This window comes from Pantherophis guttatus, chromosome 13, assembly GCF_059756535.1.
Source record: "Pantherophis guttatus breed Tessera chromosome 13, ASM5975653v1, whole genome shotgun sequence".
NCBI lineage: Eukaryota > Metazoa > Chordata > Lepidosauria > Squamata > Colubridae > Pantherophis > Pantherophis guttatus.
Window position 1 is genome coordinate 2712633 of NC_142075.1, and position 26854 is coordinate 2739486.

The following is a 26854-nucleotide window of genomic DNA, read 5'->3' on the forward strand; positions in this document are numbered from 1 at the left end:
GGGCAGAGTAGCCTTCCAGCCCTTCTCTCCACTTACACCCGTGTCTGGCCTTGTCCGGCACTCCTCTTCCTCCCCCAAACTCTCCGAGACCCTTCCAAGGCCTCCTCATCTGCTGGTGCTCTTGAGAGGCTGCTGAAGCCCAGCTGGAAAGCACCCCAAGTAGACCCCCTAATGGTTGCCCTTCCCTGGGGGAGGCCAGTGATGCTGACTAGCCACAGGCTGGCTGGGAAGAGACCTGGCCACCACAAAGGGGACGTCTAGCGAAGGCTGTTGGTGCACACTACCTTTTAACTGCCACTTTTTCTTCCTATTTCATACTGCAACTTCTCCTGGCCTTCCTATTCCTTGCTGCTCTTCTGTCCTCTGAATAACTCTGCCTCTGCCACACTCAATGGGCGTCTTTCATCTGCCTATGAATGGATGCATTATCCAGTAGGGGTTCTGGAGAGGAAAGCAGCAGCAGCTTGGAGCCATTGGATCCTCTGACAAGAGAAGCCAAGACGAGCTAAAAGGAAAAGCACCACTGCAACTATTTTGCCAAGACATGACAAGAGGGGCAGTGGAAGACACCGCTCTGGCTACCCAAGTCTAGTGAAGGCAGGAAAACAAAAACTGACCCTGGCTGGGCCACCAGGGAGCCTGTGGAGGAAGAGGGGCACGTTTAGCCTTGTGGAAAGGGAACCAAAGCCCTCAGGGTGGACCCTCAAGAATGTCACCCCCCCAACAAGGCCTCCTGCCTCTTTTTGGAATGGGGGTTGCAGAGAGGCAGCCTTAGAAGCCCCCAAAGGCTGAGGCTTGAGGAAGAACCTTTGAGAGAGGAGATGGGGTCCCCTTCGTGCAGGGCTCCGAGGAAACTAGAGAGCAATTCAAGGGGATCCCCTAATTGGACTTTAGCCCTCAGGACTTTTCCCTCGTCCCCACGGCCCACATTCGCTCCGAGGCCAGACCGCAATGCTACCTCACATTCTTTCACATGGGCAGAGATGGTGGATTCCTGCCCGTCTCTCTCCTACACCCCCTCCCCCCACCCAACATGTTATGTGGTAGAGAAACCAGCCCCAGGTCTGGGCATCCAAGTTTTACTATTTATTTAGTTTAATTTAATTCTTATTATTGTGTGTTTCTGATGATAGGATTATTGATCTCCCAGGGGACAGGTAGGCTTATGAAATTACTTCACAGGCACTGTAACGCAGGGGCAATCAGAGCAGTAACCCAGAGAGAGATTATTCTGTCAGTGAAACAGAAAATCAATAGTTCAAATAAAGCAAGGCACCTTCCAAAAATCTGCCCAAATGATGGATTAGAAGAGCTGGTCAAAAACCCAAAGCTCTCTCACAGGGTTTTCCCACTTCCCTCAGTAAATTATAGTGTTGGAAGGGACCGCAAGGATCATCTAGTCCAGCCCTCTGCAAAGTGCAGAAAAACCTTTTAGACTTCCGGAGATGGCGAACCTGCAACTTCCACAGGTAAACTCTTCTCTGCAAAGGAGGGCTCTCCTTCGGAGGAACTTTTTCCTCCTGCTTACAAGAGATCCGGACAGCTACAACCTGTGCCCAAGGCTTCTGGGGCTACTTTCTGTGTCCACAGATGGTGGCTCCTGACCTTCCCCGGAGCTTCTGCTTGTCTCCCTGGACACAACTGTCAAGTCTTGCATTTTCTTTGCTGCTCTTCACTTTCAGGGACGCACACAGAGGTGTCCACAGGAGCCTTTGCCAATAGTAATACTGCTGAGGAGAATTACTTCACGGGTTTTTGAGAGCTGCTTTTGCCCCTAATCATTTGGTGACGTACAGGGTCTCTTTTCTTCCCACCCAACCCCCTGCCCTTGTGTGCCAGGAACAACAGGAGTGAAGACATCCTCACTCATCAGGCAAAGTCTCATCCTTTGGACCCCCAACCCCCAAGTCCTGCACCCCTTGCTTATATAAGAAGCAGCTATCAATGAAAACGACTCCAGCTAAGCTTGGAAATATTCTGGAATTTTTAGACCAAAAGAGGGAAGATCTAGACAGATGACCTCAAATTCTCTGAGCAGTTGAGCTAACGTAAAAATGACTTTTTATTTTAAGAGACACTATTTATATTCCCTCATGCTGAACCAAATGCAGCCCCTGCCCCTGCCCCAGCTCTTGCTCGCCCCACTGCAGGCTCCTGTGGGATGATATGTGTGGGCTTCAGGCAGGGCCTACATGGCCTGCTGCCCCTCTCCTCCTCAGGGATGGCCTGGCTCACCACTTAATTCAGCAAAAGGGATGCCTGGACTGGCGCTTCAAGCCCCAGGGTGCTCTTGGCCTCAGATCAACTGAGCCAGCCCAGATGCCAAGCGGAGCCGAGCAGCAGTAGCTCAGGAACTGGCTGGGATGGCAGCTGGGCCTCTAATGCTTTTCAGAGCTGGATCAATGGTGGGTTGCTCCCGGTTCGGTCCAGTTCTTGTGAACTGGTAGTAATGGCGATGGGAAGCTCCGCCCACCCGCCCGGACGGCGTCATGGAGGATCTGCGCATGCACAGAAGTACACATACGTGAGTGAAGCAACTGCGCACGTGCACTCCCGTTGCGAACCGGTAGTAAAGGTAAGTGGAATCCACCCCTGAGCTGGATCCACACACTGCAGGACGGTGCCTCTGCTCCAGGTGGAGCCTCACGGCCACCTGGCAAGGAGTGGTTGAGGGTATCACTCCCTGGCATTCAAAATAACAGAGGGGAGGGGCAGACTCCTCCAGCAACACGGTAGCTTTGAAGCCTGCTTGAGTCCCACCCAGCGGGATTTCGGCACTGCCTCACCTGGAAGGGGAGGCCTGCCCACTGACCTTGGCAGACCTGCTCTACGCCAATCCTGCTTTGGGCTGGAACCTGTTGGGACTGTCTGCAGCAAGTCTGTGCTTGGTGACAGGCCTGGATGGGCTCCAGCTTGCTCTGCTCCAGGGAGGGCTGGCACGCCAGGCCGGAAGCTCTCCCAGCATGGGTGGCAAAACCCAGGCAAGTCAGGCAGCTTTGTGCATGCCAAAGGACGGTGGCACAGCCCCATCCTGGAAGCACCCTGCAGCCAGCCGGATTCCCACAGCAAGAAATGGATCTCTCTCCCAGCTTCCTGCGGGGGCCTCTTCAATGATGGTTTAATCTATTACAGGGGCACAGAATGCAAACAGTGGCCTTCACTGCTCTCCACAGCCCCAATGAGAAACTGGCAGCCTCAGCCACACCAGATTCAACCAGGAGGCAAAGAATTGCACCAGGAGCAAGACCAAAAAAGACCTCCAACCAGATTCCAGAAGCTCCCCCCCCACACACACACACAATAGCAGCACTGGATGGTTAGATCCAGATTGTGTGATGGTGACCACGAAGTGTCCGACCACACCTGTGTTTTGTGAGAATAACTGGGGGTGTTTAGCCAAAGGTCCCTCCACAAGGAAGGACAGCTGAATCCACTGACCACCGATGTTCCACCTGTCTGCTTTTCTAACTCACAGGCTTCCTAGGATTGCACTGCTACAGACCAAGGAAGGGAACATTTCACGGGCAGAAATTCTTTAGATAAAGAGAACTGTCAAAAAATAAGACCTGGAACTCATCGCTCGTCCTTCCAATGCGAAGCACCTCAGGAACAGTCCAAGGCAGTTTAATTAATTAAATTGCTCGTTTTATTCGAGGTAAGAATTAAACAGGTGCAAACTGCAGAGACTCAAGCACCAAAGGCTGAAGCAGGGAAGGTGGAAGCAGCGGAGAGGCTTCTGGGGCTCTGTTGGGAGTGAAGGGAAGGCACAAGGAAAAGGCGGAGGCAGGAAGAAGGCCGAATCCTCAGCTCTTCCTCTAACGATAAAGGAGAACAAGGAGGGAGGTCTCCCGGTTTTTTTCAGTTGTGAACAGAAGGCATGGCTTGGCAGGATTCAGCCTGGGTGTTTCAACAATAAGTAAGGCCAACTCAATCTTTTTGACCCAGTGACCAGTTTAATTGCTCATGTGAATGCAACAGGTATAACATATCTTGACTTCAGCAAAGATTTTAACAGTCTCTCAAGTGATCCCAGTTGAGAACAAGGCAAAACATGGGCTGGACTTTGCTACATGAGATGAGTAGATACAGCCTGGCAGCTCTATGAACGAGACGAGAGTGTTGCGTGGTGCCCTGTGCCACAGAGCCCATTTTAGGCTCTTTGCACTTCAACACATTTGTCAAGGACTTGGATGAGGGACTGGAAAATAGGATAATAGCATTTGCAGATGACAAAGACAAAAAAGATAACAAACATTTTAGAAGATGGATCAAGACTGAGAAAATTGTAAGATATCGAAAGTAGCAAAAGGAATTCTGACAGAGACAAATACACCCCCATCTTGCTGACCAAAGGGGGATATTATCTACCTTGATTCCAGCAAATTTTTTGAGAAGGTTCCACAGGATATTTTCACAGACAAACTGCTTTGTATAGCACCACTCAGAACTGTACTCGGAAGGCTCCAGGTGGAGCAGGGCAGGCAGAGCCAAGGGATTCCCACAACTATTTGTCTTTGAGCCACTATTACTCAACTTATTGATTCATGACCAGAATAAGGGCTGCTTATCACATCTGTGAATTTTAGGTAGTTCTCAAATGATGACCATAATGCAGCAAACACTGCAGTTTTCACGTAAACTCATTGTTTATTATTATTATTAAAGTTCTGCTGAAAACTGGGAGCAATTGCTGATTTTTGGCAAAATTATTGTAAAATGTGGTCATATAACTGCAGGATGCTGCAAGTAGCTATGCTGTGTTATGCAGCACCCAAAACGCAGTCATGGGATCATGGGGGGAGGGCATTGGAATTCTGGATCCGGGTCTTAAGTCCCCTTTTATAGGTAAGTCCTAACTCTAAACAGTCACTAAACAACTGGTCACAAGTCGAGGACTACCTGTACACAAAATTGGGACATATGGCCAAAGCCCAGCACAATATATCAAGATTGTAATCTAATGTTGGAAGTTCAGGCTAAGACAGACCTGGGCATTTACTGCCCGGGGGCCACATCCAGCCATTCAGCTGTCCCTGTGCGGCCTGCAGCATTGGCAGTGGGCAGAGCAGTATCTTCGGGGTAGCAGCATTGACAAGGGAGCAGGATGGGTGTGGGTTTGACAGGGCAGCAAGGGGGCAGGGCAACTGTGACCCTCCACAATGGTTTCTCATGGGAAAATTAATTGTCCACGCTTGGGTTAAAGGGAACTAGACATCCTTTAACAAGAAGCAAGAAGTGCTCAGTTTAGGTACGTGTATATACAAGGTGGGGTATTCATGGTTTGGAAACAAACAATAAGTGTGAGAAGATCTTGGGATCATTGACAATAAGCTGCACTGAATCAGTAGTGCAAGTCAGCTGTGAGAAGAGGTCTTAAAGGGGAAAAAAAAGTAAGTCCTAAACATGTATTTAAAACTTCTCGTGCTCAGGATTAAAGGAAACTTGCCCAAAGCTGTAAAATATATCAATCCAAAGGTTTCTAACAGCTGAAAAGAAGTTAACAAGGAATTTCCAAAAGTTATTAGAAAAGGGAGTATGCGAACCCAGTAACCTTTCAAAGGTGCCACGGCGCTTTGAGCAAGCTGGTTATTCTCTCATCTCCCAGAACTCCACATCCAGAGATGACAGCTATCTCGTGAGGAGCAGCTGCCTGGAGCACTTGTAGGCAATCTCAATCCAGAGAAATTATGAAGAGCTGGTAGAGTACAGGTAGTCTTTGATTTATGACAGCAATTGAGCTCAACATTTCTGTGGCTAAGTGAGATAATGGTTAAGTGAGTTTTCTCCCATTTTACAACCCTTCTTGCATAAGAGCCTTGGTGGTGCAGCAGACTAAAGTGCTGTTAATAGCACCAGCTGTCTGCAATTACTGCAAGTTCAAATCTCACCAGGCTCAAGGTTGACTCAGCCTTCCATCCTTTCGAGGTAGGTAAAATGAGGACCAGGATTGTGGGGGCAATAAGCTGACTTTGTATAAAAAAGAACACGGCTTAAGGGGGCCGAAAGCCCTACTAAGCAGGTATATATAAAAGTATGAAAGCTATTGCTTAACGCATTGTAAGCTGCCCTGAGTCTCCGGAGAAGGGCGGCATATAAATCAAACCAATAAATAAATAAATAAATAGTTATTCAGTGAATCACTGCAGTTGTTAGGTTAGTAACGCAGTTGTTAAGTCAATCTGGTTTCCCCATTGACTTTGTTTGTCCGAAGGTTGCAAAAGGGGATCACGTGACCCTGGGTCACTGCAAATGTCATAACTATGAACCCAGTTGCCAAGCGGATGAATTCTGATCAGATGACCATGGGGATGCTGCAATGGTCCTGTGGAAAATGATCATAAATCACTTTTTCCAGTGCCGTTATAATTTCAAATGGCCAATAGAATGGTTGTTAAGTCGGGGGCTACCTGTACTTGCTGGATCTTCCTTCCACCGTGATCATCAACTCTGCTTTTAGCAAAGTCTGGCTGGTCAAAGACCGTAATCAAGGTATTTGATTTCTGCCTAGCCAGGTTCACAGAGGGCAATGGAGAGGATAGAGGATCTTGAGGACTTGGCCTATGAGAACAGACGGAAGGAATCTGGGATGCTCAGTTGGAAAAAAGAAGAAGACCTGGGGGATGTTATGAGAAATCTATGATTCTATGACTACAGGGCTATGAAGGGGCCACAACAGACAGCAGGACTTACGAAAATCATTTAAGTGTCTCGATGGATCACCAATTGGAGACGAGTCAACAATATGATGCAATGTGATTCAGTCTACAAGCCAGCACAACCCCAGACTGCTTCAACGGAAGCAGAGCATTAAGATCAAGATCAAGGTCCTCTCTATTCTGGATTGGTCTGACTACACCTAGAAGGGCAAGCACTGTATTTCAGCATCAGTGAAACGCTGTGGCATGATTGAGGGCTAGAATTTAATAAAAAGGAAATGGAGTCCTAGATGGTAATGCCAATGCCATTCTGCAGGCAAGGAGAGGGCAAGAGAGAAATTAACTACAATATAAACTCAAGTCTTCAGGGCCAGCTTGTCTCCCTCCCATGTTATTGAAGGAATCACCAAACCCTTCTTTGTCGTCTTTGAAAACTCCTGCGGGGTCTGGTGAGGTTCCAGATAACGACAATGTCAATTTAATTTTCAAAAGCGGGGAAGAGACAACTTGGGAAACTATAAACCTGCCATCCTGATGCCCATCTTGGCAAAGTCTTCAAACAGATGATTAAGCAGCAGGTCTGTGTCCACTTGGACAGGCAGGAGCTAGCATGGACTTCTCTCCAACGAATTGGGCCAGGCTTACTTATTAAGTGGCTAGATTAATAAATCAGATCAGGGGAATGACACAGAGGTATTTGGATCTCACCAAAACTTCCCACAACCTCCATGAAGTTCTCCTTCAAAACAGGGTAAAACATGGCTTAGATGATACAGGTCGTCCTCTTACAACTACAATTGAGAACATTTCTGTTGCTAAGCAAAATAGTTAAAGTGAGTTTTGCTCCATTTTACAACCTTTGACACAGATGTTCCCATTGACTTTGCTTGTCAGAAGGTTGCAAAAGGTGATCACACGATCCAGAACCCCACAACTGTCATAAATATGAGTCAGTCGCTAAGCACCTGAATTTTGATCACATGACTGTGGGGATGCTGCAACAGTTATAAGTGGGGAAAAATGGTTATAAGTCACTTTTTTCAATGCCATTGTAACTTTGAACGGTCACCTTGTAAGTCAAGGACTACCTGTATCCCTCTTAAACAGATTCAGTTAGCTAAGTGACCCTACCCAAAAGTGGTTCTCAATGGCTCCACTTCAGTGGAGGAAAGTACTGAGTAGAGGGTTGTGCAAAGGCATCACAAAAGGCCAGCAGTTGTATTGGCCAGGCAGGCCGCAGCAGCAGCTGGAGAAAGAAGACAGCAACGGTTGACTGGGGGTGGCTGGACAAGTCAAAGGGCAGAGATGGGGGGAGAGAGGCAAGTCAGGAAGTTGAAACACCCACTGAGGAGGTAAATGCAGGCAGCTGCTAGGTGCCCCAATGTTTATTATGTGACCTTGGTACTGCTGCAGTAACTTTGATGATCACTGCCACCTGTACAGCACCTTGTAATTTCAAATGGTCTCTCAATGAATACTCATTGAGCAAGCAAGTTCAGCAGATGCCTGCAAAGAGGGAGGTATCTGGAACACAGAAGATGGGCAGAACTTATTTTGAGTTTCCCAGACCCAGGACAAGACCCGGGGGGGGGGGGGTTCTAACCACAAAGGAAGCATCAGAACATCTTTCCAGGAGGACCTACTGCTGCACAGTGATCAGCTGCCTTGGGAGCGGTAGACTCTCCTTCACCAGAGATGTTTAAAGAGCAGCCAGGATGTTGCAATATAGGACACCTGTCCTGGGCGAGGGGCTGGACTCCAATCTTAGACTGTATAATTGCATGAATGGCAGGGAGAGTCCTCATCTTTTAGCAACAAGGCAATGTTGGCATTACAGTGAACTCATGACAGTGCAAAGTGGCTGTGGAGAATTCTTCAGAGAAGTGGGGAATTGTTTTCCCTGAGAAATATTGTGTCTGAACTCTCCTTGGATCATGCAAATTGTCTGTGGTGTGACATGGGCAAGCACTCACTTGAAGCTGCACTAGCCACTTTTACTCCCACTGGCCCCACCCCCTCGCATCCTGGAGGGAAACAAGCTTCAACACCAGCCTGCAATTCAAGAACAGGCAGCAGCCTGCCCACCCCCACTCCCCCAAGTCATGGGGCCCCGGGGTTTAAGTGTCCCATCCCAACCACCAGCAGGTCAGAAACCCCTCCAGGAGAACCTTTTGTTTCAAGTCTGGTTTTGTTGGTGTGCACTTTGTTGCATGATGATTCAGGGAGTGCATTAAAGTAAACACTTCATAGCCTGTTCTTCTTGGTCCTGGGCGGATAGTCCAAGTGCATAAGAAATGGAGACCTGGACAGGACAAAAGCAACTATAAGCTGCTCTTTCTCTGTGATATTTAACCGTGTTTTGTCCTTGCCGCTGAGCATTTTGGGAAGCCTGAGAAGGCAGCCTTCTTCGGCTTCGGCTTCTGTGGATTTACAGTTCTACTCTAACCTGGGCTTTGTATGGGATTCCTCTGGAAAGAATTGACTGCCTGAAATACGGAGTTCCATTGATGTGTTGAAAAATATTTCATGTCAGTTCATCAGAAAAAGAAAACCTGGAGACTTTATATATTCTTTTTTCATGGAATAAAAGTTGTACTTTTGGCAGTCCTTCTCAAAAACCCTCTTTTGTCTTGTTCTTGCAATTACAGGCCACTCCGTTTAGGCTGCCGATTAAAAAGCCCCTCAAAGACCTCACCGCCCGCCATTCTTGCTCTCCGCTCCCTTTAAAGCGAGGCAAAGCGGTTCGCCCGCCCGGCCTCTTCGGCCGTTCCTGGCCGACCGGGCTGGGTGGGTAGCCCCGCTGCCCCAGACGAGCCCGGCAGAGGCTCAGCAGGGAGTCGCGGGTGGCGCTTCCTCAGGCCTGCCGGTAGCGAAGGCGCCGTCGCGGGAAAGGCCAGAGCCCCCTTCGCGCCACGGCCGGGAGAGGATTGTGTGGACGGGCCTCAGGAGGGTCGAAATGCACACGGGGGGGGGGGGGCTGGGCCAATCCAGGCTCCTCAGCACGCGTGTTAAGGCTGCGCCGAGTGGGAAGCGGGACCAGCGGCTTCCCCTCCCGAACATCTGGGACCTTTTGCCCCTTTGCTACTCCTGCGCGTCCCCAAACGGCGGCCGGGCCGGGGGGTCCCCAAAGCCCCGAGAAGCGGGAAAGGCCGGGCCGCCGCTGCGAGTTTCACCTCCGGCGGCCCCAACCCGCCAAGCCCCGTTGCCGGAGCCCGGCTTGCAAACGCGCAAGGGGCGCCTAGTCCGGCCGACCCTCGCCCGCCGCAGCCGCCGCTCCTCCTTCGCGCCCCGGCTCGGTTGAGGCCGCAACTCCGCCCCGCCCGCCCGCCCGCGGCTCGCCTACCGTGGCCGAGGCTCAGACGGGGCACCGCCTCCCCGGGGGCGGCCGAGGGCAGCAGCGAGCCCAGCAGCAGCAGCGGCGGCAGCAGCAGCGACGGCCCCATGGCGCGGGGGGCCCGGTAAGCGGCGAGGTCGGCCGCGGCGGATCGGCGAGTGCGGCGCCCAACCCAGCTCGCGCTGCTCCAGCTGGCCGGGGCGGGCGTGGCGGCGCCTCCGCCTTCGGGGCGTGGCGGGCAGGCCCGTACCTGAGCAGCAGCCGCGCCCGGCCGCCCCTGCGGGGAGGGCGGAGCCGGGGGCTTGGCGCGCACCTGCCCGCCTCCCAGGGCGATTCCGCCGTAGCGGCCGCTGGCCGGCCTCGTGGCTTTGGCCCCTCGAGATCCGCTAGTCGCTCACCCGTGAGCCGCGCGCAGAACCCGGGGCTGCAGAAGGCGAAAGCGAGGCCGCTGCGGAGGGCCTGTTCAGAGCCCTTCGGGACGGGCAGAGTCCGCCCCTTCTTATTCCCCCGGAGCGCTCTCGATTCTTTCCAGCGTCAGCCGCCCAGAGTCGCGAATTGTCCGATTGCTTCCTTTTGCAGATGCGCTACCTAAGCACGCCACTGGAGGCGCTGTCGGGAACCACGCCAGGAGCCGGCTGTAAGGCCTGGCCTCTGGGCAGGAAAGCCGAACTCTTGAAACAAAAGGAAACTTTTATTGGGAGAAAGTGATAGCGAGGAAAGCAAGGCAGGATCTGAAATTCCCGCTCAGAACCCTTAGACTAAACGTTGCAAAAACCCCTCCCCTGTGCCCAGTCAGAGGCAAGGCCAGGCGAGCCAATCCACAGGTGCTGAGAAGGTGATAAGAAGCTGTTCTCAGGTGCCGCTTGGCCTTCCTTCCCAGCTGAGACAAAAGAGATGGCCCCAGCCAATCCCTCCCCCTCCCTCTCCCAAGCAGGTGCATCAAAGTGACAGAACAACCAGAAACAGGAAAAGGTTGCAAAGGAGCCTCCTGGCCCTCCCCGGCAGAATGGCAGCGTGGGGAGGGGCTCTGGCTCCCACAACCTCGCCACAAGACCCCGTCCTTTAGGCAAGCAAGACTTCCACCTTTGGCCCATCTTGGCCGGGGAGGAGCTCCCCCCGCCCGCCACAGATCTAATGCCCGCTGGTGCCAGGCACAGACCAGGAAGGGTCACCAAGAGTTGTTGCTGCCCAGACAGAGTCCAGGCCTCCTGGGATCTTTACTGCACCTGCCCCCTTACCTGGAGCTGCTCTCTGGATTTCTTCCAGCTGAAATGGGAGCCAGGAATCCTGGCATCAGCCAGCCAGGTGGAGTTAAGAGGCTGCCTCTCCACCTGCTTGCGGCCAGCTGCAACCCAGAAGTTGAATTGAATATTTTATTTGGCTAAGTGTGATTAGATACATAAGGAATTTATCTCTTGATGAAGAAGCTCTCGGTGTACATGCAAAGCAACAGAATCATCATCATCATCATCATCATCGTAATAAAAGAAGAGAGTAAAGAAGATAGTAAAGGTAAATAATTTATTTTACACCCATACTACATGGGTAAGTATGCATAGATATTAGATAAAACTGTGGGAATTAAGTGTTCAGCAGAGTCTTGGCAGAAGGGGGAAAAAAACTCTTCCTTGTCTGTTTTAGCATGCAGTCCTCTATAGCAGCACCCCGAGGGGAAGGAGTCGAAACAGTTTATGTCCAGGATGTGAGGGGTCTGCAGATATCTTCTCAGCCCTCCTGACCCACACAATTTACAGATCTTCCATGGAAGGTAGGCTTCCATAGACAGGGGGTTCCTGTTACCCCCTAGGAGTGCATCCTTGCCAACTTGATTGGCTTGTACCAGATCACTACAAGCTGTGGAAACAGCTGCTTTGAGAAACAGGGCTGACGGAGCCCCTTGCAGGACCCTGCTGAGCCATCCTCCATGGCCAGCTGGAAGGATGGCGTAAGTCTCTCCCCTTCCCTGCAGGCAACACTCCCACTGTTTCCATAGCAACGAGTTCCCAGCAGTAGCCATGGCAACTGGAGCCTAGGAGAATGGCCCTAGAGCCCAAGGGGTCAGCGAGCCAAGCTGGCACCAGCAGGGGAATTGGGGGGAGGAGACAGGGGCCAAAGGGGTGCTGAGCAGTGGATCACCCAGGCCTTTTAAAAAAAGGAAGGGGTCTCGCCCCATCCTTTCCATCTACCTCACAAACTTTGAGGGTGAAGTGCCTTTTCTCTCTGCCTGTGTTGTTGTTAGTTGCGAAGTCGTGTCCGACCCATCGCAATCCCATGGACAACCTTTCTCCAGGCCTTCCTGTCCTCTACCATCCTCTGGAGTTCACTTAAGCTCCCGCTGACTGCTTTGGTGACTCCATCCAGCCACCTCATTCTCTGCCGTCCCCTTCTTCTTTTGCCCTCCATCGTTCCCAGCATTAGGCTCTTCTCCAGTGAGTCCGTCCTTCTCATTAGGTGGACAAAGTATTTGAGTTTCATCTTCAGGATCTGGCCTTCTAAAGAGCAGTCAGGGTTGATCTCCTCTAGGACTGACCGGTTGGATCGCCTTGCAGTCCAAGGGACTCGCAGGAGTCTTCTCCATCACCATTGTTCAAAGGCCTCAATTCTAGCTATAGAATTATTGATAGTTCAAAGGCCTCAACTCTCTACCTATACTTACCTGTTACAAAAGGAAGGAGAGAGGAGGCAACCTGCGGGGCCCCTCCCTCAGGTCACCTGGAAGGAAGAGTCCAGCTGAGCACCTTCTGGACCTCCTGGCTGCTCTTCTCAGCCGTGACCCAGTGGGGCACTGCTCTGCTCTGTTTGCACCAGGCCCTGAAAAGAGAATCATGGGACCATAGTGTTTCTTGCTTCTGCTAAGGCTGGGTCAGAATACATAGCCCAGGTCCATCAGGGGCCTTGAATTTTATTCAGCAGAGAAGACACTATTGGAATTCAGAAATTATAATGACTCAAAAGTATTCTTTTTTTTTTATTGAAAAAGTTTTAAAACAAACACAATTTCCCCACAACCCTCCCTCCCAACCCCCCTCCCCCTCCCCGACTTCCCAGAGCAAAACACAAGGTATTTCTATTGACCTTTAACAATAAACTAAATTGCATAACCAATCATTAAACTAACACCCCCTAAAAAAAAAATTCTTAACCCCCCATATATAAAATCCTATTTCTTAAACATAAAACTTCTAATAACACTTATATAGCGCTTATACAAATAAAAGAGATCATTCATAAGCTATTTGATATTTTTTGGTCTGATACTTATTTTGTATATAATCAATCCATCTTCTCCAGTCCTGTATATACCTTTCTTGTGTGTGATCCTTCAAATATGCTGAAATTTTAGCCATTTCAGCTAAATTAGTTACTTTCAATATCCAATCATCAATAGTAGGCAAAAAGTCCTTCTTCCAATGTTGGCCTACCAACAATCTTGCTGCTGTTATCAAGTTCAAAATCAATTTAGTCTCTGCAACTGTACAGTCCGTAGTTATACCCAGTAAGAACAACTGTGGAGTAAATTTCAGTCTCTTTTTAAGAATATTCTGCATCACCCACCAAATCTTTATCCAAAATGCTTTGATTTTTCTACAAGTCCACCATATATGATAATAAGTTGCATCATCACAGTCACATCTCCAACATTTAGCTTGCACATTAGGATACATACATGATAATTTTTTGGGATCTAAGTGCCATCTATAAAACATTTTATAAAAATTTTCTCTTAAATTTTGTGCTTGTGTAAATTTCACATTTCTAATCCAAATCTTTTCCCAAGTCTCCATCATTACTGGCTCTTGAAAATTTTGTGCCCATTTAATCATACAGTCTTTAACCAGTTCCGTCTCAGAATCTATTTCCAATAAAACATTATACAACCTTTTAATATGCATTTGTTTTTGATCTCTAATTTGTTTTACCAAATTCTCCTCATTTTGCACAAAGCCAGTTTTTTGATCTTCCTTCCATCTAGCTTGAAGTTGACCGTACTGAAACCATGTATAAATTATACCTTCTTCTCTCAGTGTATCTAAAGATTTCAAATACATTACCCCCCTTTCCATAATAAGAAGCTCTTTATAGGTAATCACCTCCTGTTTTTGTTCTATACTTATATTTTCTATTGCATGTCTAGGATTTGCCCATACAGGTATCTTATAATTTAACTTATATTGATATTTTTTCCAAACCCTCAACAAAACATTTCTTAGTATATGAGCCTTAAATACTTTATCCACTTTTTTGTCATATAACAAATAGGCATGCCATCCATATAACAAATCATAACCTTCTAAATTCAAAATTCTCCCCTCAGTTAAATTAAACCAATCACTAATTTGTGATAAAACCGCTGCTTCATAATATAATCTTAAATTAGGCATTTTGAGACCCCCTCTTTCACGTGTATCTTGTATAATTTTCATTTTTATTCTGGGTTTTTTCCCAGCCCAAATGAAAGTATTAACACCTTTCTGCCATTCTCTCAGATTTTCATCTTTCTTAAGCACAGGTATCATTTGGAACAAAAATAAAAATCTAGGTAAGACATTCATTTTTATTGCTGCAATTCTTCCCAATAAAGACAACTGTAATTTTTTCCAATTTTCCATATCCTTCTGTACCTTCTGCCAAAGAACCTCATAGTTATTTTTGTATAATTTTGTATTTGAAGCTGCTATGTATACCCCTAGATATTTGACCTTTTTAACTATTTCAAAATCTGTTAATCTTGCTAGTTTATCTCTTTCAAGTATAGTCATATTTTTAACTATCATCTTTGTCTTATGTGAGTTAACTTTAAATCCTGATACTTTCCCGTATTGATCAATTATATCCAATATATATGGAGCCGACTCTATAGGTTGGGATAAGGTAATAACCAAGTCATCTGCAAATGCTCTTAATCTATAATCTTGATATCTAATTACAATACCCTTCAATTTTTCTGAGTCACGTATCTTGTTCAATAGTACTTCCAAAGTCAAAATAAACAGTAATGGGGACAGAGGACACCCCTGCCTTGTTCTTTTCTCAATTTTAAAAGCCTCTGTTAAACCTCCATTAACTATAATTTGTGCTGTTTGCTGCTGATATATCGCTCTAATTGATTGTGTGAAATATTCCCCAAAGTGCATTTTCTCTATTATTTTAAACAAAAATTGCCAGTTCAAACGATCAAATGCCTTCTCTGCATCCAAAAATATAAACGCTGCAGGGACTTGATTATTTTTTTCCAAATATTCCAGTAAGTTTACAATTTGTCTAACATTATATCTCATTTGTCTCCCTTTTATAAACCCTGATTGATCATTATGAATTATTTGTTGCATAACTGGCATTAATCTATTAGCTAATATCTTAGCAAAAATCTTACAATCAATATTCAGAAGTGAAATTGGCCTAAAATTCTCAGGTTTAATGGAATTTTGGTCCTCCTTTGGAATTAGTGAGACAAAGGCTGTTTTCCAGGAAGGTGGTACTCCTCCTCCTACTTGTATTTTATTAAATAAAATTTTGAGTGGTTCTAACATTTCAGATTGTAAGTGTTTATAATAGACAGCTGTTAGTCCATCTGTTCCCGGAGCCTTACCTATTTTTAATTGTTTAATTGCCCCAACAGTTTCCTCGGAAGTTATTGGCTGATTCAATCTCTCTCTCTGTTCCAGCGTTAATTCAGGAATCTCCATCTTTAAATATCTATCAATATCAACATCTTGAATTACATCTTTAGCATATAACTTTGTATAGAACTCCAAAAAAGCCTTTTTTATTAAATTCTGTTGATAAATCTCTTTACCTCTAAATTCTATCTTGTCTATAACACGTGATTTTTGTTTTTTCCTCATCGTATAAGCCAACCATCTCCCAGGTTTATTAGCATTACAAAATGTATTATGTCTGGCATATTGTATGCTGGTTGCTACTTGCCCAGCCATTAACATATTAAATTGCTCTCTTAAAATATTAATCATATCTGTTACCTTTTTATCTCCCGGGTTAGTTATAAGCAATTGTTCTTTCTTTTTAATTTCCTCCTCTATCTCTTTCCGTCTGTTTTGTTGTTTTAGTCTATATTTATTGTTCAAGAAAATTAATGTTCCTCTCATATATGCCTTACTCGCATCCCATACCATCTCCATCGAGGTTCCTTTATTCATATTGTTAACAAAAAATTATTTCATTTGTTTTTTAAGCTCACACAAGTTATCTTCATATCTAAATAAATTCTCATTTAACCTCCAAGACCTCCTTTCCCCTCTTTCCTGCTCTAATTCCACCCAAACCGGGCTATGATCAGTTAAAGTTCTTGGACATATCTTCGTATTCTTCACCCTAGAAAAAAGATCATTTGTAGTTAATATAAAATCAATCCTAGAAAAAGATTGATGCCTATCTGAAAAAAAAGTAAAATCACTTTCCAATACGTTTCTTTCTCTTCAAATATCTCTGAGCTCCATATCCTCCAAAATATCAAAAAAAGATTTAGGCAACTTAGCGCGCATGGATATCTTGGAAAGACTTTTTTTATCTTTCTGGGTATTTATTACCCCATTCCAATCACCCATTAGAAGTAAAGATCTATAATCCCATTGTAATATTTTAGTATGTAAAAGTTTATAAAATTTATCTTGTTGTTGATTAGGTGCGTATACTCCAATTACAAGCAGCTTCCCATTCTGCGTTGTTAATTCGATTGCAATATATCTACCTTGAGTGTCAGCCTCAATTAAATTGGCCACTAAGCCTCTTTCACTTTCCCTTCCGCCCATAACAAAGGCTTCCTCTCCAGCCTCCAGCTCAAGAGAGCTCCGTTTGCAACAATGTATTCACGGAGTTAAGTTCTGTTTCTTTTAAAAAGCTTGCACTCTTGCTTCCGCTCTGTCTGCCTTGTTAGAAATCATTAAAACTCACTGTTTGCCGGCAGAATTGGACGCAGACGTCTTGCTCTGATAACAGAGGCACCAGCGATCCGGAGCAATGGGAGGGGTGAACTGGGGAGCTCTCACCCTCCGAGTCCCTGGAATTAATCCAGTGACTTTCGGGGAGCTCTACCCACCCCCTCCAACTCTCCTCTCCTTCTTTGCCCGAAGGAGAGTTTTTTCAAACCGCCGGACAGCAGTTTAGCGCTGTCAGGGCGGTTTTTACAGATCGGGTGGCTGGTGGTCTATGGAGACCATCCTCGTCGTCCGCGGAGCCACCGGAAGTCGACTCAAAAGTATTCTTCATGAGTTTTTCCCCCTTAGGAATCAGTGGGTTGTCCCCTTTTAAACCGATAAACTTAAATTAATTCTAGATCTGCAAATTTGGAACAATATTCAGATGTTGCTCTACATGATGGCGTAACAACCCCCAAACTGAGTGGAAGTTCAAGCAAAGTCCAATTTGTGCTGCGAGTATAGAATGTTGGTGAAGTTAGGAAAAGCAACAAGCTATTCCAATCAGCTGGCATAATCAAATCCAGTTACTGCAATGCAGAATAATAACCTGATCAACCTATAAAACATTTTATATTGATTCTCTTTATATGCAGTAGACATTGTGATCTGTCCCCGTCCACACACACACACACAAACACAGCCAGCCGAGGGTTAAGGAAACACTTTGGCACACACCCAGGTCTTATCTCCAACTTGGCAGCGATATACACACCGTCTGCCAAGTGCTTTTATTTCCACAAAACAGAAAGATAAGATACTTAGTGTACAAAAAGTCCAATCAGAATAATATTTCTCTCAGCAGTTCCGGACGAGGCTTTAGGGATTATCCAAGGTTTACTTTTTGTTCGTCACAAGGATCACTGGCCACCACCCTCTATTATATAGTCTCTGGAGTGTGGTCCAGTGACTCAGTTCTAATCCCTAGCATGCCTCCTGAGCTGCTGCAATCGTTTATCACGCCTTCGGAGGCGTGCGTCCAGGAATGATGTTTCTCCCTCGCTCTCATCCGAGCCACCTGTCTCCCTGTTAATCTCCTCTCCCTCGGCCGGCACCTGAGACAGTGCCAGAGGGGAGGGGCCTGGAGAGGGAGGCCTGGCTGACTCCTCTTCCTCATGCTCGGAGCTTTCTTCTTCCGATGGGACAGGCTCAGAGGGCGGGGCCACAACACATTGTTAATTTATAATTCCTTTCCCATAGCTGTTGCCATTTATCTAATTCAATTGAATATCCAAATTTTTTTGCCCAAGCTATCGTTTCCTTTACTTGTTCTTCCTCCAATTCAATATTAAGTAAGAAGTTATATATTTTTTTGATTATTTTATCATCTGTTCCTGTGAGTATCCTATCCAGATCTGTCATTTCTAAGTAAAAACCATATGATTTCGCATCTTTTTCATACCTTGTTTGTATTTGCATGTGGGTATACCAATCCATCTTAATCCCTTGTTCTTCTAATTCTTGTTTCCCTTTCAGTTCCCACTTATCTGTTAGTATATCTTTGTATCTAAAAATATTTTTGAAATTAATAATATTTGGGTGTATTAGTGCATCCATTGTTGATAACCATATTGGTATTTTCAAATAATATTTATCTCTGACCCTCTCCCACGCCAATAACAATGCATTTCTTACATAATGTCTGTAAAAATATATATGCATCTTACTTCTACCGTACCATAAAAATGTGTGCCATCCCAACTGTAAATCATGCCTTCTAGAGTTAATAATCTTAAATTTCTTAATTCAATCCACTCTTTCATCCAAGTCAATGCAGCTGCCTGATAATATAGTTCCCAATTCGGCAGTCCAAATTCTCCACATAGTCTTACGTCCTACAACATTTTAATGTTGATTCTTGCTTTTTTCCCCTGCCATATAAACTTTCTTATTATTTTATTGAGGTGTTCAAAGTAAGTCTTTTCAACTTTTATCGGAATTGTTTGAAATAGAAACAACAGTCTCAGTAGTATTTTCATCTTGATTGTTGCAATCTTTCCCATGACTGATAACTGTAAGTTCTTCCATTTCTCCAAATCTTTCCCGATTTGTCATTTTAAGGTATAGTAGTTATCTTCTTTTATCATTACACATCTTGACATTAATTGTATTCCTAAGTATTTCACTTTCTTCACAATTTGTATAGCTAGTTTCTCATTTAAGTCTCTTTTTTGCTTTTCTGTCATCTTTTCACCAGTATTTTTGTTTTTTCTTTATTTATCTTTAAACCTGCCACCTCTCCATTGTCTTCTTTAGTTTTAATAATTTAGGGCCTGTTGTTTGAGGTTCCTCCAATATAAACACTAAATCATCTGCAAATGCTTGTAGCTTATATTCTTCTTTTTTAATTTTCATCTCTTTTATTTCTTCATTCTGTCTAATATTTCTATTTAGAACCTCTAAGGTCAACACAAATAACAATGGTGATAACGGACATCCTTGTCTTGTTCCTTTCGCTATGTTAACTTTCTCTGTCATTTCTCCATTCATCATTATCTTTGCCGTTTATCATAAATTGTTTTTATCATGTTTGTAAATCTCTCTCCAAAGTCATTATCTGTAATTGATTAATCATAAATTGCCAATTCACGTTGTCGAATAATTTCTGAGCATCTAGAAATATCATCACCATTTGTTTTTCTGGATGTTTCTCATAATATTCTAAAGTATTCAAAATTATCCTCATATTATCTCTAATTTGTCTTTTAGGAAAGAAGCCATTTAGATCAAAACGTCTTGTTGTGTCACAGAAACTGTCACTCAGGTTCAGACACACAGTCATTTCTGCAACCAAGACACTTTCGTTGTCTTCACAAGCTTATTTTTTTCTATGTAAAAATAATACAAAGCCTTCTTGCTTTGTATTTCAGTATATTAACAATAAATACTGTATATAGATTTTTTTTAAAACCCCTCTTTATATGTTCAGCCATTAACCCCTTAAACAACCAAGGAAAGATCACCCACCTTCTCTTGTTCTGGGCTCCAGGCTGAGCTACCTACTAAGCATTTATTTTACAGTTCCACAGGCTTTAGTTCCCTCATATACCACTTTTATCACATCCCACCACCAATTCCATAATAATACGAAGCATTTCATAATTCAAGTCTATTCACTGTCACCTTCTTCTGAATCAATAGATGTTGATAAATGTACAGTGGATTTCTCCCATTCAAACAATAATAAATAGATAACAAGATAATATTAGAATGCTATGATAGCATAGAAAGCCTTTTATTGAACCTGATTAAACACAATTTTTAATTCACATCTCCCTAAGCATCAATGAAGCGAGACTGGGAATCAGAGGAACACGTCCAAGAATTAGGGAAGCCCCCCCACCCCACCCCAGATGTTTTACAGGCAAAAGAGCCTCTCCTCTGGACCCAGACCCCCTGAGCTCTTCTTACACACAAGGCCTGTTTTTAAAGCTTCCAGAGTAGGCGGTCAACATCTTGAATTAAGTCAGGAAAGCAGATGACAGCCAGAGTGGATCCTTTACAAGTAGTCCTCGACTTACAACAGTTCATTTAGTGATCATTCAGTTACAATAGCACTGAAAAAGTGACGTGACCATTTTTCACACGACCATTGCAGCATCTCCAGGGTCATGCGGTCAAAACTCAGACGCTTGGGAACTGATTCATGTTTATGGTGGTTGCAGTGACCTTCTGACAACAAAGTCAGTGGGGAAGCCAGATTCATTTAGCAGCTGGGTTACTAACTTATCAACTGCAGTGATTCACTTAGCAATGGTGGCAAGAAATATCATAAAATCGGGCAAAACTCACTTAATGACAGAAATTTTGGGCTTAGTTGTGGTGGTAAATTGAGGACTACCCAGGGGTGAAATGCTCCCAGTTTGGACCAGATCGCCCGATCCGGTAGCAATGGCGGCGGGTGGTTCGGAGAACCAGTAGCAAAAATCCCTGCCCCCGCCCTGCCCAGCTGAGCTGCATGATCATCAGAGGCTTTTTTTTTTACTTTTAAAAGCATTTTTTCCTGCAACCTCTTCGGCCGAAAAAATGCTTTTAAAAGTCTCTGGCGATCCCAGCTGACCCAATGCAAAAGGTGGATTCGGCCCAATGCAAAAGGTGGCTTCCAGGCCTGACAGAGCTTTTTGTTACCAAGCTCTTGCAAGGTGAGTTGTAAGTTGTGAGTTGTGAGGAAAGGACAGGGGGCCACAGTGGCTGCCCCTGCCCGATCGAGGCTCCGAAGGCAGGGCTGGCTGCAAGAGTCCTTCCTGTGCCTGATTGCCCCACTCCTGTTTTTTTGTATTTTATTCCCACTTTCTAGAAGGAAGAGATCGCTTGGACAAGCGATCTCTTCCTAAACTGCTTTTCTGTGCCAGATTAGTTAATTAGTCCTGCTATCTGAAATTGGCCTGATCCAGAGCAAGATTACCCCGAAGGCTTCCTTTGGTGTTCTAAGCTAGGGGAGCAGATAAGCAAAGAGCTGGCGCCAAAGCATTCCTTTCTGTGTGTTCTCCCCATTGTGTGCTTGCTTGCTGTCTTCCCCTCCAATGGTTGTAAAGACAAACATTGTTTTCACCTTGCTATTCTAGCATCAAGGTGAGGACTACAAAGGGTGGGGGAGCAGGGAAGAGGGCTGTAGGATTTATTTTACCCTCTTTTCCAAACTTTCTCGTGAGTCAAATTCCAGAATATGAACCTTCTCTGCTGTTCTCTGCTCACCTGGATGATTGGGGTTGTATCCTCCTGACAGGTAAGTATTTAGGGGCAATTTCTTAATAAACTTTTTTAAAGATTTGTTGAAATTTTTGTGTCTCTCTTGGTATTCTTCTTTGGTGATCATCCTGCACCTTCTAAATTAAGTATCAACATGCACATTAGCAAAAACAAACCCCAATAACCCAAGCCCGGGAGTTGGCCCCCATGGAGGGACATTGGCCCATCGGCTGCTTTGGAGGTGCATGTGGCTCAACTGGGGTTATGCTGCCCGCTCCTTCAAGAGACCCTCTGATTCCCTTTGCCCCAAATCTTCAGTGGCTGGTGTGCTCTTGGGTCAGGGCCCTGCGGGGTCACCCTGGAGCCAGCAAGAGGCCACCCCCTGGGCATGTGCAGAGGAGGTGGCGAGTGTGCACGGAGCCTGGCATATTATTATTATTATTATTATTATTATTATTATTATTATTATTATTATTATTATTGAATTTCTATACTGCCCTTCTCCTGAAGGACTCAGGGCAGTGAACAGAATAAGATTTCATATACATATAATTTTTTTTTTTTTTTATAAACAGTAAATAATAAATTGAGTCAACTTAGTGTATCTGCTAAGACCTTGGCATAGAATTTAGATGTTTATGCTAGCCTGCTTGTTGAAACAGAAAGGTCTTCAGGGCACATCGGAAAGTGCGAAGATCTGGGATTATTCGTATTCCAGGGGGTATTTTGTTCCAAAGAGTAGGTGCCCCCACAGAGAAGGCTCTCTCCCTTGGAACTACTAGACGACATTGTTTTAATGATGGTACTATGAGTAAGCCTACTCTGTGAGAGCGTATTGGTTGGTGGGAGGTTATCGGTTGCAGCAGGTGGTCTCGTAAGTACTCAGGTCCTAAGCCATAGAGCACTTTAAAGGTAAGAACCAACACCTTGAAGCGCACTCGGAAGGCCACCGGAAGCCAGTGCAGCTCACGTAGAAGAGGTGTTACATGTGAGCGCCATGTTGCTCCCATAATTACTCGCGCGGCCGCATTCTGGACCAGTTGGAACTTCCGGGTGTTGATCATCGGCTGCCAGCAGTTTGGCAGATTGAATCTCACCAGGCTCAAGGTTGACTCAGCCTTCCATCCTTTAAGATCGGTAAAATGAGGACCCAGATTATTGGGGGCAAGAGGCTGACTCTGTAAACCGCTTAGAGAGGGCTGGAAAGCACTGTAAAGCAGTATATAAGTCTTAAGTGCTTTTGCTATTCCTTCCTTATCTTCCTTCCTTCCTTCCTTCCTCCCTCCCTCCCTCCTTCCCTTCCTTCCTGCATGAACCATTGTGGCGCAGTGGTTAGAATGCAGTATTGCAGTCTAATTCTGCTGGCTGCCAGGAATTCAATCCTGATCGGCTCAAGGTGGACTCAGCCTTCCATCCTTCCGAGGTGGGTAAAAAGAGGACCTAGATTGTTGGGGGCAACTGGCTGACTCTGTAAACTGCTTAGAGAGGGCTGTAAAGCACTATGAAGCGGTATATAAATCTAAGTGCTATTGCCCTGTAGGCTGAGTGTGTTCTGAGCGCTTCCCTTTCACCCAGGGCCCAGCCGCTCGCTGCCTCTTGTGTGCATGCCCAGGGGGCAGGGGTGAAGCAGCAGGGCTGCCCCTCGCTGGCTCCAGGGCGAGTTGGATCTAAGGCTGATCATGTTCTGGCCCACATGGCCACACCAAGTTGTGGAATAGATCAGCGCTACTCCCGCACTTTCATGCCCCGCTCACCGGCCTGGCCTCACAGCCTGCAAGGCTTCCCTTTTGCCAGGACCTCCCCTGCCCCTGCGTGGGAACAGAATGGGACCTTTAGGCCAATCGGGTGGCAGGCAGAAGCCATGGTGTCAGCTTTGGAAGCCATATTAGGCCGGAAACTTCCATGCTGCCACCTTCTCATGTGTGGGAGAGTAGGAGGGGGGATTTAGTAGAGGGGTTGTCTGTAGACATAATAGCATTCTTCCTTTTGGTCAAGGTCAGGGTGATCCTGCATCTGGAGAAGGAGTGGTCAGAGTGAGGTCTCGAGATGGGACGGCGGTTGATTGGAGCATGTGATCGACTGAGGACTGAGGGGATGATTTCGGGGGTTTTGATTTATGAGGGAAAACCTGGACCTCTCAGATTTGGGTTTTCCCACATGAGCCAGCTTACCTATTCTAGTAAATAGAACTTCAAAAAATGGTTGCTTCAGAGTTTTACTTGGAGTTGGGGTTTTTCTGGAACACTTGACACATGGTGCATCTGGTGGCCAGCGTGCGATGGGTGATAGGCAGGGGCTTTGGGGCTGTGGGGGGGACGCGGCAGGTGAACATGGTGGTGTGTGGCTTCTGGCATTGGGGGAGCGCAGAAGCAGAACTGCCCTTTAGGTATCTGGTGTAGTAGGTCCAGGCATAGAGGCAAAAGGGGGTGGGGGAAGGGAATCCGCTGCTACAGTTTGTTTTTTTTAAAAGTTGGCGGAGTCTCCGGGCAGAGCTGGCAACAGGCAGGCAGCGGTGGGCATTTTGACCCCTCCCCCCATCATTGCCTCTGCGCCTGATGGGCTTCTCCGTGGCTCTCAGCTCAGCTCCCCCAGACCCCTGCAGGTGTTTTGTTTCTGTGTCCGGGTGTGTACTCAAGGGATTAAGGGTGGATTGCACATCCCCCCAACCTGTCACTGACTGCATCGCACCCTGCCGCTCCAGCTCCTGCCCCCAGCCCCATGGAAGCTCCCATCCCAGCTTCTCTTATCTCTCCCATTCTTTTCCTCCCCAATGTCACAGCGTGGGGCTGCAAGGGGGGAGACAACAGAGGCAATGACAGGGGAAGGGGTCAAAATGGGAAGTCTCTGCCCACTGGCAAGTACATTATGTGTGTGTGCATGTGCGTGCACGCAGGGGTTTTCCCCCTTGCAGCCCCATCCTTCGGGGTGCACATTGGGGCACATGACATTGGGAATGGGAGAGGTAAGAGAAGCTGAGATGGGAGCTTCTTGCAGCCTTCCATGGGGCTGGGGGCAGGAGCTGGGGGGGGGGGCAGGGCACTATGCAATTGGTGGCAGGCTGGGGGGGGCATGTGCTGTCCAGTCTTGAGCACACAGCATTGAAGTTGTAATAGGTGACAGAAAGAAACAAGCATTCCAAAAAAAAAAGTAAGAAAGGAGATGGGGATGAGGAGGGAGGAAGATTATGAGAGGGAGGGAGGGTCTGAGGGAAGTCCTGCCTTAGTACTGGGCCACCAGCAGCCCTGCGGCCCTTTTGCCATTCCCTTGCCCCCTCCTCTCCTTGTGGTCTCCCATCCTATAGCTGAGGATGCCTTGGTTAAAAAGCCAGATCTCCTTGTGTGGAGAGGGAGTGGGCCTCCTTCGGACCTACAGACTTTGCCCTCCCACACACACCATGAATGATCTGGCCAAGAAGAGCGAGCACAGCAGCAGCAGCCTCGTGGAGGAAGTAAGCGAGGCCAGGTGCTCCGTTGGGGAAGTGGGGTTGGGCTGGGCTGTGGGGTTCTAATTCTCCTGTGCATGCCTGAACAGCGAACCGGTGGCAAACCGCGGAGGATTTCACCACTGTCCGGGGGTCCTCTGTGTGGCCTGAGAGAGAGACGGTGAGGCTCCACTGGTGGACAAGGGTTTGGCGCTTGCCCTGGTCTTGCCTTCCTCCGCTGGAGACAATGGATCCCCCCAGCCCCACCCAGGCCACCACAGGTGTCCCGACACAAGCGCCGTTGAGCTGACCACACCCCCACCAGGTCAACCACAACCCTGATGCGGCCCTCAATGAAATCAAGTTTGACACCCCTGCTGTATCCCAAGGCCCAGAGGGAGCAACTGCTATTCTGAACCAAGGGAGACCCATTGAGGTTTGTAGACGTATCTTTGAAAAGGAACAATGGACAGGATGAGCATATAACAAAGCACCTGGTGCATCCAAAATATGCAATCCATTACATTAAACATGTAAATGTTGCCAAGGAAAGAAAGTCTTTTAATCTAGGTTGTAAGTGTAGCCAGGTTTAAGTTAGAGTTTAAAATACCATGTAAGATAGTCAGGGAATCTTCTTAGTACTAAGAGGTCTGTGAAGGGATGTGGATTGATGATACTAAAGGAAAATTTTTTTTTTGGTAATTTTTTATTTAGTTTTTCTTTAACTACCAACATTTTTTTGTGGACAGTGTAATGACGTATTTTTCAGTGCTCACAGTAATAATACAATTATATATACAGAATTTTTATCTTCCAACTTCCAGCCTTAATGTGCTCATTATATTATTTTATGTATCGATTGGTATTACACTAATATTTTCCCAATTTATCACTCAGTGTTCCAGAGGAGAAAAGTCAGCCATTGTGATGGTGGATCTAAATCAGCTGTCTTGACTGGAGAGATGGGGAGCAGTCGTCAGAGTTGGGCCATCCCAGAACATTGTGGGCAACTGGAGTAGTGGCTTAGAGAGCATCATTAGAGGACGGCTTTGTGTGGTGCCCTGGTATTCGGGGCTGCCAGGGACTGGGGAGCTGCAGACCGCAAGAAAGAGTACTGTTGCCATTTGATGCGCAATAGCTGCTCCACTTTTGGAGACTGTTGGCAGTGGGAGCAATGCCAAAAGAGCAGAAGCAAAACACATCTTATGCAGATTTGCTACGATCTGAGGAGCCGAAGGTGAGTTGAAGATACTGTGCAGAGCATCAGAGGACCAAAGGCCACTCAGAAATGCAGATGGAAGCCTGACTGGTTGCCACTGGAATTCTACTCTCATTTGGAGAAGTCAATGAGTGAAAAATGGCAGAAAAATATTTGGGTGGATTGGTTACCAGAGGGAAAAGATATTAATTGGGAGCAGAAGTAGGAGACTGGCTGAGCCACAGGGAGGAGAGCCAAGCAGGAAATTAGTCTGGAATCCCTATGTGGGCATAAGTGGGCAAAGTCTGACTCTCCTTGAATTTTATCTAGTCTTACCCAAACGCAACTCTGAAAAGATTCCTGTATATAGGCTTTAGCAATAAAACAGATAATTAAACTCTTCACATGTAGATCTGGTTGTTTGTGCCTGACAAATAATAGAAGAGAGAGTTGAATTGAAGTGAAGAACTGAATGTGAAGTTGTAGAGATAGGGAAGATGTCTTGCTGAAGATATGCAAGATCCATTGCTAAGATAATGAGTGGTGACAAATATTTTAAGTCCACAACAAACAGATAATCTGAAAGCAAATCTGATAGGCGCAGTGACAGACTCACTGAAA

The 26854-nt window shown here is 46.2% G+C and overlaps 1 protein-coding gene and 1 long non-coding RNA gene across 4 annotated transcripts in view; one reads left to right on the top strand and one right to left on the bottom strand.

The window, feature by feature from the left end:
* Window positions 1-10723, bottom strand: part of SEMA4B (semaphorin 4B) — a 31961-nt gene extending 21238 nt beyond the window's left edge. The window contains exon 1 of one of the 2 annotated variants that reach the window (XM_034435555.3): window positions 10389-10723. Coding sequence is in view for 1 of the 2 variants with exons in the window: in XM_034435553.2 (XP_034291444.2) it covers window positions 10000-10099 (100 nt within the window). In the remaining variant the exon portion in view is untranslated. Of the gene's footprint in view, window positions 1-9999; window positions 10281-10388 lie in introns of those variants that run through there. The other variant, XM_034435553.2, reaches the window with a different exon arrangement.
* Window positions 10028-26635, top strand: LOC117676220 (uncharacterized). 2 transcript variants are annotated; one of them, XR_004594371.3, is made up of 3 exons: window positions 10028-11502; window positions 25146-25471; window positions 25933-26635. It is a non-coding gene; the product is annotated as an uncharacterized LOC117676220 (long non-coding RNA). The 2 variants fall into 2 exon arrangements; XR_015729762.1 differs by lacking the exon at window positions 25146-25471 and having other exon boundaries at window positions 10679-11502.
* Window positions 26636-26854: the final 219 nt, after the last annotated feature.